General features: G+C 37.3%; 1 protein-coding gene across 3 annotated transcripts in view; it reads left to right on the forward strand.

Moving 5' to 3' along the window:
* The window catches only part of LOC102312415 (metabotropic glutamate receptor 4), a 197449-nt gene that overhangs the window by 101470 nt on the left and 71590 nt on the right, over nt 1-24389 (forward strand). For all 3 annotated transcript variants that reach the window (XM_005926234.3, XM_005926232.3, XM_005926233.3), the window contains one exon: nt 21412-21628. In XM_005926234.3, the coding sequence (XP_005926296.1) occupies nt 21412-21628 (217 nt within the window). The remainder of the gene's footprint in view (nt 1-21411; nt 21629-24389) is intronic.

Genomic DNA, 24389 nt, shown 5'->3' on the forward strand with positions numbered 1-24389 from the left:
TGGATGCTTCATGTACAGTGTAAACATCCTGTGAGTATGTGAAATCTACCATGGTGATTTCTGTAAGTATTGGTTCACTGCAAATTTCCTGCCTGCCTCCCATTTCTTTGCTAAATGTCTGCTTTGGGGATTTAATATGTGACCAGTCACTTTCTTCAAACTCCTAACTACTGTACTTGAACAGCAATGGATCTGGCATACACGAATAAATGTGAATAAACTCCAAGATTAGATTTCCAAAAAAACAAATGCCCATTTGTAACTTTGATTGCTTCTGACTCATTGTCTGACTCATACTTTGCATAGTTAATTTAATAAATTCAGCTGGTTTCTTTGTACAATTGATTTTTTATCAATATTTATTTGAATGTTATATGCTGTATATCGTAGTTATATACATAAGAGATTTTAGCAATCATATTATCTGTCTGTCTATATTTGTTCTTATTAATTCTTGTGAAATAACACCTCCTGCTAATGAAGCTGAGAACGAGAACAGAGGCCTATACTGCGAAGCAGGCTTTGTGCTTATCCAGGAACATTCAGTGTTAATGATGGATTTTCTGAACTATTAAGGTGGTTCACTTCTTAATTGGGGTATACTGCCAAAGTAACCCAACCTGCTCCAGAACAGGAGGGTGGCGGGGTCTAAGGTTCAAGCCAATATACTAGCAAAAGATGAAAACAAAACCCAAACCAGAAAATTATTGGAAAACTCATCAGGTTTAAAAAAAAAAAAAAGAAAAAAGAAGAAAAAAAAGAAGAATAAAATACTTCAAACGTGCTATTAGAAAAGCTTAAATTTGAATTCCTGCACTGTTGCCTCACAGGAAGAAGGTCCTAAGTTCAATTCCACCATCAGGCAGGGGTCTTTCTGTGTGGAGTTTGCATGTTCTCCCCCATGTCTGTGTGGCTTCCTCCCACAGTCCAAAGACATGCAGTTAGTGGGGTTAGGTTAATTGGAAACACTAAATTCCCCATAGGTGTGAATGGGGGAGTGTGAGTGCAGCTGGTTGTCTCTGTCTTTGTGTTAGCCCTGCGATAAACTAGCGACCTGTCCAGTCCAGCGTGTCCCCCGCCTCTCGCCCTAAGACAGCTGGGATAGGCTCCAGCGTCCCCCGCGACCCTGAAAAAGGATAAGTGGAAGTGGATGGATGCTTAACATGAACCCAAATAGTATAAACAAACTCAAAATCCACAGACCAAAATCAGGAACCATGACAAAGCCTGTATCAGTACTCTAGTTTAAGTTTCCCTTTAACACCTCAGGAAAAAAACGAAAACGATGATCCCCTAAAGTCAGACAGGGCAGGAAAGAAAGAAAAAACTTTGCTGCAAGTAGTTGACACTTCCAAAAGGAATAGCAGGGAAAGACGTCGTCTCTGTCATCATACTTTCTAAATGCAGAGGGGTTTTTAACTTCATTTGAAGCTCAGTGATTTCTCGCCCGCTAAAATCTGTACAATGAAAACAGATTTTTAAAGAGAAGGATTTTCTCAAATTGCAATTTCCCAGCGGAGCTGCATGATAAATAATGTTTACCAACGGTCAATTACCATATCAAGGGATATTACTGGCTGAAGTGCAGTCATGTGAAATGAATAGGAAAGGAAAACGTTCCGAGGTTCACACGAAGGTCTCTTCCATTAAGGATCAGTGAGTTATAAAAGACTGGCAGGATTATAGGTTCTGATTTTCGTTGCAAATTTTCTGTTTACTGATGGAAAGGTGTCAGAAGCACATGTAATCCAAATACAATGATTGCCTGAGCTGTGATGAACACAGTCATGGTTAATAACTTTGCTTTCAAAATCACACATACCAGATTGAGTCTACCTTCTGTTCTTTAGGTTTCCTGGCTGTGATTACAAAGTGTAGGTCCCACATCATGTAATCATCTGCAACCTTAATCAACATCATTTAAGTATGTCCTGCCTTTCATTGTGATTTGTGGTTTTCTAATCCATCTAGTGTGTTGTATCTCAGGGTACCCCCGCCTACCTTACACAATCCTGGGTTACTATTTATTGACAGAGAGCCCAGTAATATGTGGTGGTGAATTATGTGTGCATTATTTCCTGAAGTCACACTGATCACACATTGACTTTTTTTTTTATGTTAAATACAGCAATAAACAACAGTAACATTACTTAAATAACTGGGGTCCATAGAAAACTGCTTGGTAGTGGATGGTATACTTTGTTTAAAGTGTCAATAAGGCAGGGCAGTGACTTTGAGAGGATTGATTTCGGTTTGAAGAAAAGGTCATGTTTAATGACTTGCAAGTGGTTTATGCCAACCTTGATTCATTCCAATATTAGGCAAGTAAATATCAAATAGAACCTTGTTTAATCAAATTGAACAAAGATTTAATTAGAGAAGTTTTTTTTTTAAATTCCATATATTATACTCTCAGCACAAAAACTATCATTATTGTGCTCCTTTGTTTTTTGCATGTTGGATAAAGAGGAATATTGTTGCCAGAGAACAATCTGAAACCTTTTTCGGGTGCAACTAATGACAGAAATAACCAGAAAGCCAATACCATTTCACTCATATGACACCTAGAAATGAAATAAGCAACACCTATTTCATATCTATCACCAACACTTGCTTTGACATGACTAATTTCCATTGCGCCGTTGCACTTTGAACAAGTACAGACTAGCAGCGCTAATAGGAGAGTTTTTTTTTCGTGAACAATTATCTATTAAAAAACATTTATTCAATGAAACAAGAGAAAAAGAAAGAACATTTTCAAAGGTGCTTAATCAAATTTGTCTTTCTACCAGTAAAAACCTTGACTTGAATACTTTTATATTAGCATCAGTGTACTAAAGACAGTACATTTTGTGCAACCAAAACAGATCCAGAACCAAGAAGTCAAAACTTGTTCACCTGTCATTTTTATAAAGCACAAATCAAATTATACGCAGTGATGTTGTTTCTATCTAATGAATGCAAACCATGAATTAGTGAGCTACATATACATATTAATGATTAAGACAATTAGTAAAACTCTCTCGAGCTGTCAAATAAGGCAGAGAATAGTTGATGAAATAAACTTTCTTCAGGGACCACTTTAGTGGTGTTGCATACAGAGGTACTTAAGGAGACTTTTATTTCTTGTTCCTAATAACTGGCACTCACCTTGTTGCTGTCCTCCATCTTTAAATATATTGATTCATCACAAGAATTGTGCCTCCGTCGAGGCTTAGGTTGCTTGGCTAGATTGTTTTAGACTTTTGGGATTCAAGTCAAGTGCTAAAGAGGAGTGTCGAGTGTTCTTATTTTTAATGAAAAGCACTTCATTAAAGATTTTTGGAACTTCACAATAGAGTAGATCTGGCTATCTGAATTCAACTGCTTATAAATCTTCACATTCAAACATGTAGTTTATACTCAAATAACAACTGATCAGACAGAAACAAATACATCTGTGCCGTCCTACCAGCAGTGTGATTCATCTGTGTGATGAGGCTGGTGAGCTCACTGCAAATAGACAAGCCAGGCAAGAAATATGAGTGCTTTTCACACTCAACAGCTCTCTTATAGAGACTATGTAGACTTTTCACATTTGAAAATAAACACAGATGTACCCATGTTATCAACTCTCTCTTTGTCATCTCTAAAACTTTGAGATTAACAGCAATTTAAATTAAGGTTGTTTTTGTTGTTGTTTTTTAGCAAACTAAAAGTAGGCACATACTTCATGTCTGAGTTAAAACATTTAAAGATGTGACACGGGATTCTTAAAAAAAAAACAAAAACAAAAAAAAAAGTCTCCAGTGGCCCTAAGAGATGAGCCCAAGCCTAATAACTGAATCAGTCCACTGCACTTTAGGAGTGGGCTGATTCACTTTGCTTGTGTCTATGATATAATCATCTCAGGCACAAAGCTCTGGCTTTGAGCACAGACGCCCCATCCACCTGCCTTCTGTTTGAAGACAAACGGAAGACAGGTGGGACAGCCAATCACAATACAACTATGTTAAAGAGAAGACGAAGGGGCTAAAATGTCTTGTTTCAGACATAGGGCCACTGCCAGGCAGTGGGATTAGAGTGTGAATTAAATATAGCAGCCACACTGAATGTGATCCAGAAGTCCATGAGAAGATGAAGATAAAGATAAAGAGAAGAAGATCTCGAAAAGTAGATCAGCCAAATTTTAATCAGGTCAGGTTTATCACTTTTATAGGCCCATTCCCAGAACTTTTTGATTACACCTGTTTGTCCATAACATGACCAAAATGTACACAGGAGGACAGAAAATGGAATTGCTGTGATAAGCATCATTCTTCTGTACAGCTCCATAGAGCATCTCAACATCATTATTTATTTTCAGTTATCCAGTGTAATAGTGCAATACTTCTTCCCCCCCTCACTATTCCTGTGTATACGCTTTGTTTGTTTACTTTTCCAGCTTCCATCAGTTTACTGTCTCCTGGGCAACCGTAACAACATCAATTGCTGGCAATGCAAATATTAAACTTTTCTCTTTGAATTTTTATGACAACACCTTACAGTTACTAGCTTTTACAACCTACATGACTGTAAACACTGACTGAGCCCAACTAGAGATATCAGTTATCATTTGCACTTACAGCCTCCTCGCAGTTGTTAAATGTGTGCCTGGCTTAAACAGGTCTGAGACAATACACACCTGCTTCAGCCTAAAATCTCTTTTTCCACTCATGTTAGGTCATCTAGAATCAGTCAGTCACACAGATATATCACAGAGACTTTCCATCATACCACTGCTCTATTTATAAGCCTCCCCATACACCACTCCTACTCTCCAGGGAGGTCATTAATTTGCCTCTCTGTCAGTGGTATGCCCCACAAAAAGTCCATCAAAACTTGCTGGCTGCTCATCTTTATGGCTACATTTGCTACATTAGAAATTATAGCCGCATGGAATCTCATTAGAAAGAGGTCGTTTAATTACAGTGTCCTGACAAATTTAAGAAGCACATGAGACAGATGACCCTTTTATTTTTCTCTTATGTTTCAGTTTCAGACAAAATTTAATTACACTCAACATTGTTCACACTCATAGCATTTTAAATCTGACAGCTCTGAAAAATAGGGCAAAGCTACCTTATCTTGGGGGAATAGCTCACTGTCGTGCATTACCTCCCACAGACAATCTACTTAGTGTTGCCACTCCACATTGTTAATACTCCATTAATATCTGTCTTCATTACTGCACTTTGTTTCAAGAGTGCCAGATCTCTGGAGTGGAGATAAAGTGGTCAGTACTGTTTCTCTGATGACTTTAGGACACGCTGTCCGTGACTATTTACTCCCTGCTCCTGTCTCAGCATTGAAACTTTTACAGCACTGACCCCTTGACCTGAATACGCTCATATTGCACTTTGTATTTCAGGCACAGCGCCACGGTGGCCGTGAAAGGTGTTTAATGAACTGTCTTGTAAGAAGACAGTTGTGCTTGCCCATCAGCACTTATCCATCCTCCCAGTTTCTGCATCACTTTCTTATTTACAGCCATATCTCAGCTGGCTTTTGCTGAGCTAAGGCATTTCTCCCGAATTGAAAAGCCTCAGAGGTGTGAATGGTTCATCTGTATAAAGATATATCATTTGCTGATATTTGCATGCTATGGAGTGTCTGAAGAGCACAAAAATATTTCACCATAAAACAGCAGTAATCCCTGATACTCTCAGCCTGCTGATACACTAAATTTGACAGCAAACACAATGAGTCACATCTGAGGTAAAGGAAATGTTTTGTTAGTGTTGAAAGCAAAATTGAACATAATACACTAAAAATATTTTGGTTGCATGAAGTAACAGCATCTGTTGGTCTATAACACAAGGCTTCTTTGTTGAAAACTGCTGGGAGTTAGACTAAATTCAGTGTTGATTTATTCAGTATTGATCAGCCAGCTCTTGAATAGAAACACTAAAACACAGAGAAAAGGTTTCATTTCCGCATTGTTAAATGATTATGCATTACTAATACTCTTTTCCATAGTTGATTAATTATTGTTAGAACCCCACAGAGCTCAGTTCTTACTCTCACTATGAGTCATGGACTGCAATGTATTTTTGTTTCTTATAGAGAACATATATAATAGACACATAGGAATATATGTAAACGTAAAGGTTGATTTACCACAGGTAAAAGTACACCAAAAATCCTATAAAAATCGAACTCTAAGTTACTAGAGTTTTAAAAATGGAGTAAAATGCAATAAAGGGCAGTGCCCAAGAGTATCAAGCAGCTCAATGTAATATTAATAAGAAATCCCAAGCAATAATATAGGGTCACAGTTTAGGGTTTAGTTGTTGGGATTGAAACACAAGGGACCAGGTAGCTTGCAAACACGAGCTGTAAAAAATTTGCATCATCTCATACGAAATAGTGCTTAAAGACTGTGGCCTTATACCAAGAAGAGTAAAAAGGTATAGAAGTAGATAATGATACCAAATTATACTGCCTGAAGCACACTGACTATTACTAATACTAATATCCTGTGAGTTAGAGACAGAAATTGACTGTATGGATAGGTTTTGGTTTTCTTTGCATTGTAAATAGAGGACGTAGAAGATGCACATTTGTCTGTTTTCACACAAAGAGGACTGTAATATTGGGTAATCATACCATACATAATGTCTCTTAGCAAGCATAAATATCAGTGTCAAAAGTACAAAGTGAACTAATGAACACACAATAAAAACAACAAACTGTTCTGTCCTTGAACACTTTGACTTTGAGATTTTGAGAGTTTATCAGTAATGCATGTACTATCAGTAATGCATGTACTAGTTGCTATTAGAGTTTCCCACATACAGGCTACTCAGTTAGGCAACCCAAGTATACCTGGTGACTTGTTTTCTTAATGCCTAGGAAGAAACTTCTTGTACTTGATCAAGCACTTTGAATCACCTTGTTGTTGAATTGTGCTATACAAATAAACTTGCCTTGCCTTGATTATAACCTGTGCTTGTTTTAAAAGATGTGTAATTACAGTGTAATAGATGTTACCCTGGAGCAATGTCCAGAGTGACAGCAATTGCAGTATAAATAACAGAATTGCCAGCCTTGCTAATATAACTAGTTGTACTAGTAGTTGTAATTGCACTGGCAGTAGTAATTTTAATTAGAAATATCACATCCCATTAGCACAGCAAGAAAAGGAAGTCTGACTTGACTAAAAAGTCTTTTATTCAAAAGTGACGATGCTTTTAATCATCCTTAAAATGAACTTGGCTAACATTCACCAATTAGAGGAGCAGAAAACATTACCCACCTTCCCTTCTGCCTCCTGGCCTCTGCTCGGATCAACTTTACACAGCCATTTCATGTGTTTTGATATTAATTAAAAGCTGTTTAAAATTTTCACAACTTTATAAATATATATTAGCCATTACGCTGTTACAAAGCCTTGTGCTCTGGTTCTGGGCTGTTTCTTAAACATACATGTATTCAAGAAAAGATAAAAAAAAACAACAATTTGTCATAGGATTACATTCAATGAATACAAATTCTCTCTTTTCAGTTACCTCAAAGCACTTCATATTGTCAGGTAAAGACCCTACAATAAACAACAGTGTAAAATTATTTGGGGGCTAAACCAAAATTATGAATGGGGCTATACTGTCCAGAAATGTACACTTATTCAGTGCAGTAGGCAGGAATAAATAGCTTCTCTTGAACAAACTCCTTAATTACCAACGTTAAGGGTTACCGGAGTGCAAAACAAGCACACTTAAAGGTTAAAGGAGCAAGAAGTTGTCAACTAGTAAGTTTTTACATATTAATGGGATGAAATTAGATCAAAACTGTGTTCTTTGCTCTCTTTCAGATCTACACATGCCACCATAAGGCATGTAGTAATCAACCTTTTCAGATATCAGCACATGAAAGAGAGTGCATTGCTTCACCTCATCTGTCACACTCAACCTTAGTACTCTCTGTCATGGTCTCTACTAGTAAGCAAGAAATGACAGAAATATCTAATATGTCACTTCCGTGCTGGTTTTCCGCTGATGGGAATAATTAAGTCAGCGCCCTATCTCCTATCTTCTTCTTTTTTCCCCCTCAATTTTCGCAGGTGTTCCACTGGGCTTTTAATTTCCCTGCCTGATACTGTTTTACTTAGAGATGCTTGAACTTTGCTAGGTTGGCTTGCTGTTTGATAGAAGCGAGCTCCAGTTTCTGCTCTTCACATCAACACCGCTTGTTTACCTTGTTCACTCGGGACAACTCTTTATGTTACACACTGGCTTCAATTTTGCTTGGCTTTTTATTTTGACTTTGAGAGCAAAACAACTGGGCACCAGCGGTCTCTCTGACCTCTATTCATCTCTAGTCCTCCTTCTGAAATAAGCCCTTTTATCCCCACTAGATTCCTTATTCCTCAATGGAAATGCTTCACTGACACATTTTATTACATGTTTACCGAGTTTCAAGGGTGATAAATTTGGCTGACTAAAGCATGCTGAATAAACAGAATATGCTTGCAGAGAAAGACCATTTCAGTATTCATATTTTCTGACCATTAGCAAGGAACGTGAAACTCAGTAATTGGCCAGCTGGGAAGTGTCAAGATGGAGCTTAAATTTGCAAATAGTCCCAAATCTACTGTATTTGTACTATTTGTATGAAATTTTAATATTGCTTGCATGTACATATGAGTAATACCTGCTCAGATACCTTGTTGTACTTTGTTGTTTAAGAGCATTCCCTGAGGGTGCACTACTGGGAGACACTCCTTATCAATATGATGAGGAAGATGGTTATGAAGAACTTTAGAATGCATTTACAAGTGTGTGATTATACTTAAATTGGATAATCTAAATCAGACCGACTAGCCTGAAAATAAAGCAAAATTACCTTAATATATCAGTACTGAACAATAATAAATAAATAATCATATTAAAAACCCTTAGAAGCAGTCATAATTAATTGATTTTTTATCTTTCATGCTAAAGCTGATAAGTACATCTAGTCTCGCTCAGTTTTCCATTCTGTTTCACTACTTCTCACACAGCTTGATTCTTGAAGCAGAATAACTAGAGGGAAGGGAATGAGAGCAGTGGTGAAAGATTTGGGAAGTACCCTCTGTAAATGGAGCTGATGAGATAATTTTGGGAGTGTCTTCCAGTAGTGCACCCTCAGGGAATGCTTGATTGAATTCCCAATGGCTTTAGATTGAGATGCACGTAGGCCATCATAACATAATTTACATCTTAAATAATAAACAGAAATCATAGTTTCTACAAAAAGCTGTTAAATTTTGGTCTTCAAATTATTTGTTTTGAGATAATTGTGAGATGAGATAACTGCATAGGAGTTTCTTTAATTGCAAAAATGTTGCTCTGTTTTTCTGAATTAATCACACAAGTTATAATCCCCAAAGATGCTCTGTTGACTTGAAAGTCTAATTTCATGAGCAATAATGGCCCCACAATTAATGTACATTAGGGAGATGCACTGAGAGATACTGGCATCTTTAACTTATACAGATGGTAATGTTTGTCTCCCGGTGTTACAGGATATTCCTTGATCATTGGAACCAGGAGGGTTTCAGGATATATGATGATGCATGTAGAAAAAAAAAAAAAGAAATCAAGAGACAGAAATGCCTGTATCTCTCACTGTTTTAAAAGTAAGCCAAAAGAAAGTTGTATTGAAACTGAGCAGGGGGACGTTTTCTTGTAGTTTCCCTGATAATTATCTCATTAATTCAGATTTTTGTTAAATGAAAAGATTTCTCTGAGTTTATTTGTCAAGTGAATGCATTACACATCCATAATGTGGTACTAATTTGCATATATTTTATTTCTACAGCCATGTTGGCAAAAAATACTTTAAGGTAAATGCTAATGAAATGCTAATATGGCATTGCAAAAAATATAAATTCTATAGTTGAACATAAATATTAAATACTATAATTTATGGCAGTTCCTCTATGAATGTCTGCAAAAATTAATAGCAATACATTGCAAATCCAGAGATTTAATCTAGACCAAAGTGACAGACCAAAAGTGCCACAGAGCACAGAGCAATGCTAGGAAAAAATGATAATAGCCTTGGTTTTCTTGTCTATTATGTATCATGAGTTCTTTCCATCTAGAACCAAAGCCATGGCACTGACAACATACATACAGTGCAGGTTTTTTATTTTCTTTAGAAAACTGAAAAAAGTATATACAGAAGTTACATATTCATTACAATGAACAATCAAATTAGGTTTTTTTTGGTGACTTTTTCTGATTGATCATAATACTTAAAAAATGGCAGCTAATTTTTCAAGTTACTGTTCTTTATTTTTTTTTCATTTAGTCTTCCTTTCTTATAAAGGAATGTGATAAAACATACATTTCATGGTTATCAGGAAAAAGAATTGGTCAAATAAATCGCATTGAAATGAAATACTGTAAATGAATCACGTTTATTTTAAACATGATATTTCCCTTCGGGTTACGGTTTCCTCTCAGGAAAACTAGATTTATTATGAACTCATTATTTTTAGTTAGCTCCATCTTCTTAGTCCGTTATCACCAGTTTTACTGCTAACACTGGTGTCTGTCACATTTGTGCCTCCTGATAATTTTTATGGCTGCTGCCAACAAGAGTTCTGAATACAAAAGCTTTAATGAAGTGTCTTGGGCTGAAATCCGTTTAGGTCATGATTCAGTGATGCAGAAGAATGAATTGGGCATATAATTATACAAAGAAGTTGTGAACTGGCCCAGAGGGACCGCCCCCCCCAAAAAAACAAAAAAAAAAACCCCCAAACAAACAAAACAAGCAGTTATTGGCTCTCTCCCTGGCTGTTTCTGGTGTGGCTCCATCACTGGTGTGAAGCATTGCAGTAAATATTGAGTAGAGCTGTCCAATAATGATATTTTTTTAATGCAGAAACAACAGGCATCACAATACACTGCAGGCCTGTACACCACTGACCTCATGGTCTTTAAGACACTTTTGAGATTGAGCGAGATCAGTGAATAAACTGAATACGATGTGACGTGCAAGACTTATTGTGAACCTTCCCAGAGATATTAAATCCATTTCTATCCCAAGGCACTGCTAAGAATATCCCTTTTTCACTTCACTGATGTCTTCTGCACCAATGCAGTATGTATTAGTTGCCTTAGAAGAGGAGACAGAGGAGAGCACCAGTTCAGGATTGCTGAATACAAAAGGGATATCCATTGTGCTAACTGTGAAGACACCCAGACGTTTCATAATATTACAATTTTTAACATCTGTTCTACATCTTCCAGAGCTCTCATAAAATACTCTGGCTTTTCATAGCTAGGCAATACTTGATGAAGCATCAGTTAGGTATTTTGATCACACATTCATCTTTTTTATGTGGTTGTTAATGCTGGGGTTATCATGCTAATTCATTATAACCCAGGGGAAGATTAGTCAAAACCTGAGCATTATTTGCACTTTATACAACTTCCTTCAATTTTTGTGGTAAACAAGTGCATTGTTGTTTATGCAATGAGTCATTAATCACAAATGTCATTTAGTTCAAATCTCACAACATGCTCAACCTTTAGTTGAGCTCATTTGCATGTTTAACGCAAGTAATAATTCAATTTGTAATGAGATAATTAATCACAGTTGCCACTGCTCAAATTAATGATTGCCACTGCTTAACAAATAGAACAAAAGCCATGTGTAGGAACACAGAGTGCCTTTCGAAACAGGGAGTAAACAACAAGTGCTGAGGCCCATGAAATATTTAATTTGGCTGCACGATTTTTCGTATTGTTTTTGCTAAGGCAAAGTATGAAAAATTAGCTACCTATTTTGACAAAAGGCTGCAAATGGAGTGGAACGGCCCACCTCTGCAAGAATGGGAAATACACTCTTATCTAGTATTGCCTGCCTGCTCTATTTTTTTTTCCAGAGATACAGAGATTTAGGCAAACTGTAACAATGCAGAAATAGCCTCTGGCTACTGTTTTGCACTGGGTTTGGTGTGTTTGTGCATCTATGGGTTTTACACCCATAAGTGTGTTTGTACGTGTGTGTGTGTGTGTGTACGCACATGCACGAGTGAGTGGGTGCTTGCATGTGAGTTTCGAATTGAATAAACGAACAATGACAAAACGAGTTGTGTAGACTGGTTTGTATATCATGTCAGATCCAGGGCTTTCACCACTGCAAAACCTGTAAATCAGGTCCTGGAACACTAAAATAGAAAGAAATGTTTGGTTCTAAAATGCAAACCAATTAGTGACACTGTTGCTAGTTATGGTGCAAAATAAAGTCGAGCTTAGAAAGTGTCTTGCAATAAATCTATTAAACTAAAAATTAAAAAATTCTAAATTTTGTTGATCTCCATAAAGTATTCAGGTATATAGAAGCCCCCCATATTGCTCCACTCTACTATTTTCAAAAGCTGTTTCCCCATAACAACTTTATGCAACCTTGCACTGTGGAGCAGCCCAGTGTTACTTTTAATTACCTTTGGGTTCTGCAGGAAACAACTAACCTGGCAAAAATTGGAAAGATTTATGCTGTAAGGTTTGGCTCCTTAACATAAAATACTGGCAACTCTAATTCTCAAAAATTAACCTACGAACCAGTTCCTACATTTCTTGGCTATCAGCGACAGCATGGAAAAATTAGTGATAGCCCAGGATGTGATAAAGGCAGTGGGAGTATTCTACATTAACATATGCAGGAATTACTTCCGTACTTGTCTGATGTTTTATTTAAATGTAATTTTCTTTAAAACAACTTCCTTAAATTCAGCATGATTAAATATTGATTAGCTGTCACAGATTCTGCTCATAAGTTTGTGGACATAATTTCTAGGAGAAATGATAGAGGGCGTCCAGTTTGATGGTCTGATGATCAAACCTTTGATTTTCATGTAGTCCAGGTGGCTTCAAAGAGTAATGACCTCCACCTTGCACTCGAGAGTTTTCCAGCCAAGTGTGGAGTGGATGGGATGAGAATTGATGCTTCCAAATCCAAGGGCATGGTTTTCAGTCAGAAAAGGCAGTTGCCCACTTCAGATCGCAGATGAGTTGCTGCCTCAAGTTGATGGGTTTAAGTAGTGTTCATGAGAGTGGAATGGGAGATTGACAGATGGATTAGTGCAGCATCTGCAGTGATGCAGGTGCTGTGCGGTTCTGTTGTGGTGAACTCATGGCTGAGCACGCAAGTAAAGTTATCGATTTACTGGCAAATCTATATTCCTATCCTCACCTATAGCCACAAATTATGGGTAGTAACTGAAAAAAGTAACTGATCATTGAACCAAGGAAGGGAAGCAAGTTACTTCTGAAGGTTCTGGAGCCATCGTCAAAGACTGGCTAAGGAGCTCATTTATTCAGCAAGTAACATGTAACATCATATGAGACCATTGTTTCATCTGCCTGCATCATGACATCTTTCACCTTCTCAAAAAAAGTGTTCTGGATGTGGTGTTCAGAGCTGCCTACCATCAAAGCCAGAAACTTTGAAATGTTATAGATGACCAAGTTGATCATACAAACAATTGATCTTTAAGGTACACGCTGTTTATGTATCTTTGGTGAACCATACAGACTTGGCGTAGCTTCCCCTGGATATGACCTGTAGTATGAGGTCCAGTCAATAGCATTGTCTTGTTCTAACTGCCTCAGACAATCTTGTTTCAGCGGCTCGTAAGTATTTTTTTCATTGAGCATCGACAAAATTGTCAATTGTCATTGATCAGGTTGTTGATCAATCGTCATTACAATGTATTTATTAACAATCATGAAACTGAGCTCACAGCCCATTATTTGTCAGTGGTGCTAGTTTCAGTCATTATGCAAATGTGCTGTTACTTCTCCCACTGAAAACGTTATGTCGAGATGAACAGAATCAACTTTTTGGGATTTCCTTACCTGGATGACTGAGCATGCATCAAGACACATTATTTTGTGTTTCCACATTATTTAAACTAAGATTGGCTCATTGCTTACAGGTTTTACATGGGCAGCACGTTTCGTCATAAAATATATATGTTGAATATGAAATACTCATAACTTCAATCTCAGTATTATCAGTATTCACCCATGTAATTCACATAAAGCACCTTATCATACGGAAACAACATACATTATACTATTTGAGCCTAGTATATAACAACATGGGTGGTGTTGTATAAATCAATGTAAGGTTAGCAGCAGGTGAGACGGCTTCATTCAAACTTTAAGACAAAAAATCAGAACGTTTTATTTAAAGCAATGTGAGTTATCAATGGACTCTTCCTGTGAACTGAAGCTAGGAGCAGTGCCAAAGTATTCTTACACAGCTCTTAATGTCTGTTTTTGCTTGCATCTCTTGAGAGCAATGAGTGCCCTAGTGGATGGAAATGTCTGACAGTTTCTGTCTATCTTGGGATTTTCAGTGGTCTGAATCTATAAGGATTTTAGAGTATATTAAAATTACATATACTGAGATGCTAGCAAGCTAATCTGCTCAATGCAGGTGTTAGTTGACAATTGCTTTAATTACCTTGCTGCTGATTGGACTTGCCAGTGCCATTTTTTCTTTAACATTCTAGCTGCTCTAAATCCAATTAAAGTTTCTTTTAAGCAGGACTTTTATTTTATTATTATTGCATAACACATTTTTTTCCCCTGTGTATTCATTTTTTTATGACAGAAACACACAAAAAACCCAATTTTTAAAAATTATTTTTAAAAGATAGTGTTTTTATATCTTTTATCCAAGTAAAACTATCACTGAAATTCAAAATCAGACTCACAAGAGCGACCTTGCCAAGAGTGCAGCAGACACTGTGGCAATTATAAAGTATCGACTGTTGCATAAGTCACAAAGCACTGGACTTGTGGGTCTTGTGGGTGTTGGGTCCACAAGAGGATGGATCTATGTGGTCTGATGAGCTAATGCCTGCCTACCAGGTGTTCACCAACAAGCCTCTGCCCCAGGGTTGGGTCCAGGATGTGGTCGTATCCAGCTCAGCCTAACAATGTGAGGAACTCATTCATCCAGGAAGGACCGAGAGCAGTGCTGTTGCTCCTCTGCATTGAAAGGAGCCAGTTGATAATGTTCAGGCACTTGGCCAAGATGCCTCCTGGGTGCCTCCTAGGTGAGGCATATCAGGCATGTTCAACTGGGATGAGACCTTGAGGCAGATCCAGGACATGCTGGGGGGATTGCTGGCTTGGCATATCCCAGAAGAGCGGGTGGCGGGGGAGAGGGAGGCCAAGTCTGCTTAGACTACATAGAACATAGACCAGGGTAACTGGTTAAAAAAAGATGATGGATGGGTAGACAGATAGTTTCACATCAGCATTTACCTCATTTACATCAGACCCATGCAAGACAAATACAAACACACACAAAAACAACATTCATGTTTGCTCTGACCACTTTGATACGAAACTGCAGACTGACTAAACTGATCCATATCAAAATAAAGCAAAACAGACAGTGAGGATTTTTCTCTAGTTTCTCTCCACTCCTACTGAAACCAAAGCAGTTAATCTGGGGGAAATACTGTTGCCGAGGGTGAAGGGTTACAAAATTTCTTCAGATAATTACCCTCATTGTTAAGATTCTATGTAAAATTGAGTTAGTAAAAGGCAATACAGAGTCCGCTTATATGTTGTTGAGAAAAATACTTGGCAAACTATAAAGAGTAGAAGTGATTAAGCACCTGTAGTATCTGATCTGATTTTGATCCTGGGCACAAGCATCTATGTGGAGCTTGCATTGTTCTCTTTATACTCACTATATTGATCTCAGTAACAATGGGTGGAAAGATCTCAGCGGGCTTTATGACTCAGCAGATTCGTCCAGTAGTTATTCACAGGGTCAAGCCAAGCTTTATAGATAACGTTTTTTTCCCCCTGGCAGGAAAGGTGTCTTAATGATAAGAAAAGTAACTGAATATTAGAAAGCATATAAATGTCATTAGCACAGCAATATCTGTCACTAAGCATGACACTACTGCTTAACATACCATTGGCTAAGAATGGAAATCTACTATGACAGGATATACTGACTGGATGCTTCACCTTGGATGACATCCAGTTTTATGTTCAGCTATTTTTTAATTGAAGACTACAGCTGTATGCCTAAAGGTGCTATGGCTCTCAAGAGCATCTGTGAAACAACACAGTAACTACATTTACAAAACTCTTTATATGCAGGTAGAGTCAAAAGTGTTTTGCAAATTAGAGACAACAGCACAATTTAGGGCATAGCTGCAATATGGAAACTGGAAACTTTAAAATAAAAGCTGTGCCTTTTGAAATACGTTGGTTTCAGCGGTAAGTCACGACCATTACTTCGAGAGGGAAATGTTCTCCCTCTCTGGTTTGCATTTCCCTTTTTCAAGTGTCACTGCGCCTTCCATGTAAATTACAGGTGATCACACCAATCTGCCTCCAACCAAAGCAATCAGAAGGAGGTTTTTGGTACAAAAATTTATGACCAATTTCACCGAGCAACCAGTCATTCTCTAGTTAGGGAATACACTGATTGGTTGGCCATAGTTTTTCCAAAGGGTCTCATGGCCTGTGTGACCGAGGCCTAAAATGAAAATCAGATTATATCAGCTGTAGCTATCTAGCTAGATAGCTGAAAACTTGTCTGAGAATTACATAAATTTTTTATGCCATAATAATATATTATAGACTAATTTTCTAGGTAGATATGCATTACATCAATATATACTCTAAATTCCAGTCATAATTCCCACACATTAAATATATTTGTTCTCAATTAGTGTCCTTTATTTTCTTATTTTAATCAGTACATGTTTTGCTAGTTTATAAGAATTGCCTTGGTTTTGATTACGAAGCTAGTTTCAGCCACTCCCTTGTTCATAAGAGGTCAACACAGCGCATACATAAACATGTACATACATGCATTTTACATACTTATTGCTCTTTCTGACACAAGCTCTAAGAGATTTGTTTCCGTTAGCTAATGAACCAAGCATGCTTACATAAGGTTTTGGAAAAATAAGTCATTGCAACCACACACGCATCATTTAAGGCTTGAGAGGCCTGTTGTTCATTGTCTCGGTTGCTAAGGTTTGACTCGACTAACACTGAAGAAGAAAATTAGCTTACACATCATTAAATCTTGCATATTATATTATGAATATAAGTGTTCATTTAATTAATATCTATTGCACCTTTTAAGTAAACATAAACTGTTCATAGGATTCTGGTGACAAGTTAATTAGACGACGGATGTTTTTAGTTGAACTTAGTAGTTAAACCTGCAAATGTATCTGGAACCATTGTTTTTATCTTATTTTTCTCTTCTTGTTTTCTTCGCTTAGTGAAAATACATTTTAATAATACATCAACACCTCGTACACAGTAACACCAATCCTAAATATGGACTCTTCCTGTGAACTGAAACCTTTTTTCTGCTTTCATAGATTAAAAATATACTCCTTTTACATTTTCATAGGAAGTATTTGCAGAAACATTTCCAAAGCCCGACTAAAGCTTTTGATTTTTCTTCCCCAGCAAACACTGTAGATGTATAATATTTCTGTACAGTTCTAATGAGCATCATTACTCCTGCATTGATGCAGTGCCAAATGAGCTCATTGAATTTTTAAAAAGGCACAGTTATTTAAAGCAAGTGATTTGAACATTAAATCTGCATCAAATATCTTCTTGAGACTCACATCACAGCAATTAAACATATTTCCTAAGCCCATTAGAAATTAAATGGATAGTGGTGGGGTAGGGTAGGTGCTGATTAAAAGAGTTCTATAAACTTGGAGAGGAGGGAATAATGTACTGGCATTCCCTATACTGACTGAATCACAAAAAGCTCATCTGAGAGGACAGCAAGTTCAGCCGCTTTCATCTCAGCCTGAACAGATGGTAAGTGTACACAGCATTACTAGAACCAAGTCATTTTTAAACAACCTACTAAGATCTTTATCACTGAATGTGTTTACGAGTGTAGTAATCCATGCTGAATTCATCTGCTCAGAGCAAACCCCTTTCTTACGTCAAAACCCCCATCAAAGTGCCACACATCACGTTTGTATTTTTTCTCCCGGTATCTTTGATTCACTGGAGGTACATCAGGCGGCACCTGTGCCGAAGAATTTAATTTCTTCAGCGGATGCTAAGAAGCGACTCTGTTCTATTAGAGGGAGCACACTGTTCAGGACCATCGCTGTAGTCCAGTGAGCAAGAAATCTTGGCAAGACAAACACGATAAGCTCTGCCTCTCCTGAATCTTGACAGAACGCTGAAATTGTGTGATTGTTACAGGAGTGAAAATCCCTCAGGTGAAAAATACAACAGCGTAGCTTCACAGCACCTCACACTTATTTGGCAGATATGAGTCTGGACATGTCACAACAGCACTGCAATACATGGGAACAGCAAAATTAAAAGACCTTCTTTGAAATCCAATTTTCATATACTATTCATAAGATCCATATATGTTATTGTTTTCTGCTATAAGACTTCCTCAGTTCAGCAAATTAGCTTCAAAATTGGCATTTTATCTTTAGAAAATTAGCTTTTTATGTCAGCTTCTTCTAAGAAGACTGAACATCAGTTGGAAAATACAGTAACAGCATAAGCATAAATAGCAGGTACGGCCATAAATGTCAGCAGGAGATGGTTGATTAGATGCAATCTGAGTTTTAAATGAAACATCTGGAAAACGAGCTTAAAAGAGACAGGATACTATAAGGCAGATGCCAGAGGCAGTATGATACATGTGTTATCACCTCATATTTTATTCTGGAAGGACATACTGTGTTAGGAAAATTATTAAGATATAACATCTATCACTCTGACACATGACTCGGGGAGCAAATTTGGGGTGTGAATGGCTAAAAAGCTCATTTTCGCTGTATGTTAGAGCACTAAAATAATCTAAAACAAGGCATCATTAACACCTTCCAAACACCTTTGTACAACACTTAACTTTCATCCTGCTGAATCTCGCCTGTCGTCTCATGACGTCAAAAGAGTGAGAGACAAAAAAAAAATTATGATTCACACGATTAATTTTTCCAAGAGGGAGAGAAACACAAAGGTGAAAAAAAAGTGAAGAGAACAGACTTAGTGGTTAAAAGTACACTGACCTGCTTATGTTACAGCAACAAAGGGCTGCCAGTCTGCAGGGTGCAGACTCAATAGCCAAATACTACAACAGGGCAGAAACACATGTAAGTCGCATGTTAGTCTCTAACATTTATTCAGTGATCAGAGCTTGTGAGGCAGGGCAGTTTCTACAAGCAATACTAACTCGACACAAGACAAGTGACATAGAAATGCTCTGAAGACAAGACACAGTGTGATAGCTTAGGACAAATGAATTCCAGGAGGCTAACATGCAACACACACAGACAGTCCATTATAAACCAACACAGACTTCCCTTTTCTGCATGTTCTCCTCTTTGAAGAAAATCAACTTAACAAGGCTGTTTTGAGTGGCTCGCTTGCTGCATCACAATTCACTTCCTAAAGCCAGGTCTGCACAGAATACAGTCTGTTCTGAGCTTATCGGGTAGGCAGATTTAATGCACCTCTCGTTCCAGTTTTACCAACAAAAAACAAACGAACAAAAGTAAAGTCATTGTGGAGTAAAATGAGTTGCTAGGAGCTGTAGGTCACGGGCACAGATTGAACAGCTGTACTCCTAGCACAGGCTGCAGCTACAAGCAGGGCGCACAGTGGAAGCAGAATCAGTGCAACGCTGCAGCTGACCACATCAAAGGCCTCAGCTGTGGGAAGTAAGGGAGAGAGGAAGGGACAGTATGACTCCCACAGCAGTCTTACTCCAGTTTGTGGAGCAAATATTGGTAAAACAGGACTTTCAGCTGGTAACGTTTACTTTCATGTAGCACTGTCAGAACGCAAGCGCATCAGAACATAAGAAGTAGGACTATAGGTGGATAGTTAACATAAACAATTTTAAAAAAAGCTATCTTATCATTAAGTTAAAGCAGTAACTAATTTATGTTCTTAAATACTACATGGTTTTAAGTGGTTGGTGTCAGGTTATCCCTCCATCTGTGCATCCTTTCATGTCATTAGGAATGCTCAAGAGTGTCATGATTTGTTAGACTCCCCAGAGCTACGCTGAGGTCCCATGGCACCCCAGCATAGCATTCAAACAGTATTTGGAAAGAATGACATTTTATTCAGGTGTCAGTCAAATTCAGATATTTTTACCTCCTAACTTGTCACTGAAAATGAATGTTTTTTGCAGTTAATCTTTATTACAATAGAAATGTATTCACTTATTATAATTATAAAATTATGCAATATCGCATTGATTTGTCAACATTCGGATCTTTTGGTTGTGTATTATTTTATTATCTTGACATTTTGTGTGGGGGTTTTTATGTAAAATACTTCCTGTATTAAGACTACTTAAATAGGCAGAGCTGACCTTAGGACATGCGCTCTACTTTGGCACTGGATGTAGGAAAATGTAATTAAACACTGTTTTGGCCTTCAGCAAATGTAATGATGCTTTTTGCATCTACAAGCCGATTCGATCACAATGAGGGAAAAATGGAGCAACATTAAAAGAGTGTCCATATTTGAAATGGACCCACATTACTGAATGCCATAAAATCTGGTCAGTTAACTTTCAAACTGTGCAGCACAGATCCTATAAGAAGATCACACAAGCTATGACAGCCACAAATCTGAAATAACTTGAGCAAGCAAAAGTTGAGACGAAGAGTTTTCTGCTAGAGGCGGCAAAAAGACTTGTGTAGTGCAACTACGAACAAAGATACATTTAGGAAGAGACGCATGTAGAGACTCTGAAAATTGCACTTGCCAGTATAAGCTCTTATTGTGTGTCCTGGATGTTTTAAAGGATATTTATTAAAGAACATAATCATTTCTTTTAATAACTATCTCAAGATAAACCAAAGCTGTTTCCATCACAATAATGAGCTTGACTTCCTTTTGATTATCTTCCCTCTACTGAGCTACACCCACACCTCGTTTTCTACTTGTAAACTATACTAAGAAATAACAATAATATCTTTATGGAAACTGACAAGAACATGGGTATTATTTCAGCTCTGGAGACAACACCTTTGCTTTTGTGCTTATATGTTTTTCAACACCAAAATAAATCTTGCTGTGAAGTCATGAAGAGATTAGTGTTGCTTGACTGGTGTGGAAAATAATTTTCAGAAAGTATTGTAGCTAAGCCTGTGATCATCAGGACTATTTAAAGCAACAGTGTGTGAACTGCCGAGGGAGAATAATCTACAATGAGTACATGAGAGATATCAGCAGATGTTAGGTGTCATATTATTCAGCAGTTTGTTTTTTTGTACACAAAACTGTGTGGAACCTTTTTGCTGTATATGTAATTAATTTGCACAAAGTATATTATTTATATATTTCATCATGCATAACCATCACATCTTCTCTTCCTCTCTCGCAGATCCCTCAGGTGAGCTACGCTTCTACAGCTCCAGAGCTGAGTGACAACACCCGCTACGACTTCTTTTCCCGTGTGGTGCCTCCAGACACATACCAGGCACAGGCGATGGTGGACATTGTCAAAGCTATGAACTGGAACTATGTCTCTACTGTCGCTTCAGAGGGAAACTATGGAGAAAGCGGAGTTGATGCATTTATTCAGAAGTCCCGAGAGGACGGTAAGTCCTTCTTCAAACATTTCCACAAGCATCCCCAGGTATTTAAAATGATGTTAAAGTGGTTCTCGTTTTTGAATCTCATTTTGTCAACCACCAAAAGTGTTTCCGTTTGAGTGAGAAAGAAATTCAGCCTCTGAAGTCTGAAATTTTAAACAGTATGATATTTAAAACTGTTTAAAAAACTGCTGACTTTAAAGATTGACTTTAAACATGATCATTTTCACACAGAAGCTGGTTTTGTTGCTGTTGCATTATTCTTTGTCTTGCGTGCTATTGAGAGATGTTCATAAAACAGGTTAAGGTTTGAACTGGTTATTTCGATTTCTTAAACTGAATGAATGCTGTCAAGATGATCTGAAAATAGTTCTCAGACAGGATCAAGAGTCTGGCTTCAATTTTCTTGTTCTGGCTTTACCACTAACTAGCTGATTATCTTAAGCAGAGATGGCTAATGGCTAATGCTGTAAATTTGAACCATTTCAGTGAAATCTGCGTTTGCAACTGTTATCTCCATGGAATAATATGAGCTACACAGGTGTGCAGTCAGAGCACTGAGGGAATTAATTTTGATTATCAAATTCTGAGAAGGCTCAACAGAGTGGCAGTGAACCTGCAGAGCTAGCCTGAGGCATCATAAGGAGATAGCACTGCACAGTGCTGGGAATACAGTCAGTTTGGTGCAGCAAGCTGCCGGTACACAGTCAGCCTGACCCCTGAACTTCTTCTGTAGCAGAATGTAATCACTACAGACATGTCCAGTACTCTCTGTGCCACTGCGTCCATTCAGTTTCTGCCAGATTCAAGCTGCTGCCTATCATCAGTCTTCCTGGAAAGGCACCGACAGCAGAGCCCCCTGTGTGTCCGGCTCAGCTACCTCTTTGAACAGTCCACACAAAGGGGGAATCAAAGCCCCACAGGGAGATTTAAACTTTTCCTCTTCTTTTTTGGAAAATAATGTTTTTTCCCCACATACTTTAAATTATGTGTTTAATACTACTTAATACTGACCTTGCACATACACTGTATCAGGTTAAAAAAACCATATTACATCTTTTAAAATCCCAGACTACACATAAAAAGAGGCAATGAGTTCTGAAGTCATGCCAAGAGTGGAATCATGCTCTAAATGAATGGAAAATGAATCTCAGAGAAATGTTCTTGCACATGATAATATGTTGAGCACAAGCTGGTGTAAATGATTAGCTTCAATGTGTTAACTTAAAATAGGTTTTTCCTATATTAGAAAAACCTATTTTATAAATCTTTGGGATTCTGAGTTTATGATATGAAACATAATGAATAAAACCTGTAATTTATGTCATGTGAAATGAAATTTTGAATATACTAACATATACTTGATAATATACTGAAAGAATCTTAAGTAATCCATGATCTATATTAATCTACATAATCAAAATGATAGCCTTCTGAAATCTTATTTTTTGGGTTGTTGTTTTTTTTTTTTTAATTTACACCATCTTGGTTTAACTGAAACACTTTTTATTAACAGCTGTCATATGAAAAACAATATAAACAGTCTTGAGGCTACTTTGCACTGTCTTGAGGAATCCATTTCCACTGTTGCCACATCTTCAGTGCTCAAGTGTAATCTTGTTTTGCATCATTCCCGAAGCACATTAACAAGTCTTTTAGGAATATTGGTACTTCAGCTGGAACCTGAACCACATGGTATGGGCAAGCATTCTGTTTCTCAGAGGGAACAGACAGGTTTATCAGCTAACAGCCTATCAGAACTGTCATTCTGCTGCTTCAGATTTCAATCTATATCTTTTAACTTTCATCGGTAGAATTGCTCTCAATCACTCTTTGTCGTAAAAACAGTTCAAACACTGAGACAACTGGCTCATTTATCAAATACACTACAATGATAGAAGACAGGCTATCACAGTGGAACAGACAATAGTCTAGAGCAATGATCGTTTTAAACAACTGTAATAACTGATAACAACTGATAATTTGTGAACAGACATTACCTGAACTGGTAAAATGCTATTATATCAACATTTTTTTAGGCCTAAAGATTAACTAACCTGTTCCAAGTTGGTTATATTCAAGTTGCGTTCAACTATCATTGTTCTATATATCCATGTATATGCACTGATGTAGAGCTACAGTACCACTTGTGTTTAAAAAAAAAAAAGAAGCGTTTATTCTTATATAAATGTGAATTCTTTGATTCTTAGTCTTGTGTACTTTGATGTCACAAACGTCACTGAGAGTTAAGACATGTCAAGAGAAAGAACATCTGCAACATTTGTCTTTGCAGACATTTTGTGCGGCATCCAAAAAAACCTTGTGTTACTGTTTTTGCTGAAGGAACTGAAAGGGGGTGACTTTGACTTTCATTTTTTTGAAACACCTTCTCAAATTCAACTGTCACTTGATTTACCCACCTAAGAGACAGCGTGTGACAGAAACCATCAAGCACGCACACAAAATCAGTGTTTAAAGACAAGTACTGCTCTTTTCATTGACTCCAAATTATATATTTTTATACACATATATTATGCATATATTATATACATACACACACACACACACATATCTATAGATATCTCTCTCTCTCTATAGATATCTCTCTCTCTCTATAGATATATCTCTAGATAGATATATCTCTAGATAGATATATCTCTAGATAGATATATCTCTAGATAGATATATCTCTAGATAGATATATCTCTAGATAGATATAGATGATCTCTCTCTCTCTCTCTCTCTCTCTCTCTCTCTCTCTCTCTCT

Source organism: Haplochromis burtoni, unplaced genomic scaffold (assembly GCF_018398535.1).
Source record: "Haplochromis burtoni strain Fernald_Lab_line unplaced genomic scaffold, NCSU_Asbu1 Contig_91, whole genome shotgun sequence".
NCBI lineage: Eukaryota > Metazoa > Chordata > Actinopteri > Cichliformes > Cichlidae > Haplochromis > Haplochromis burtoni.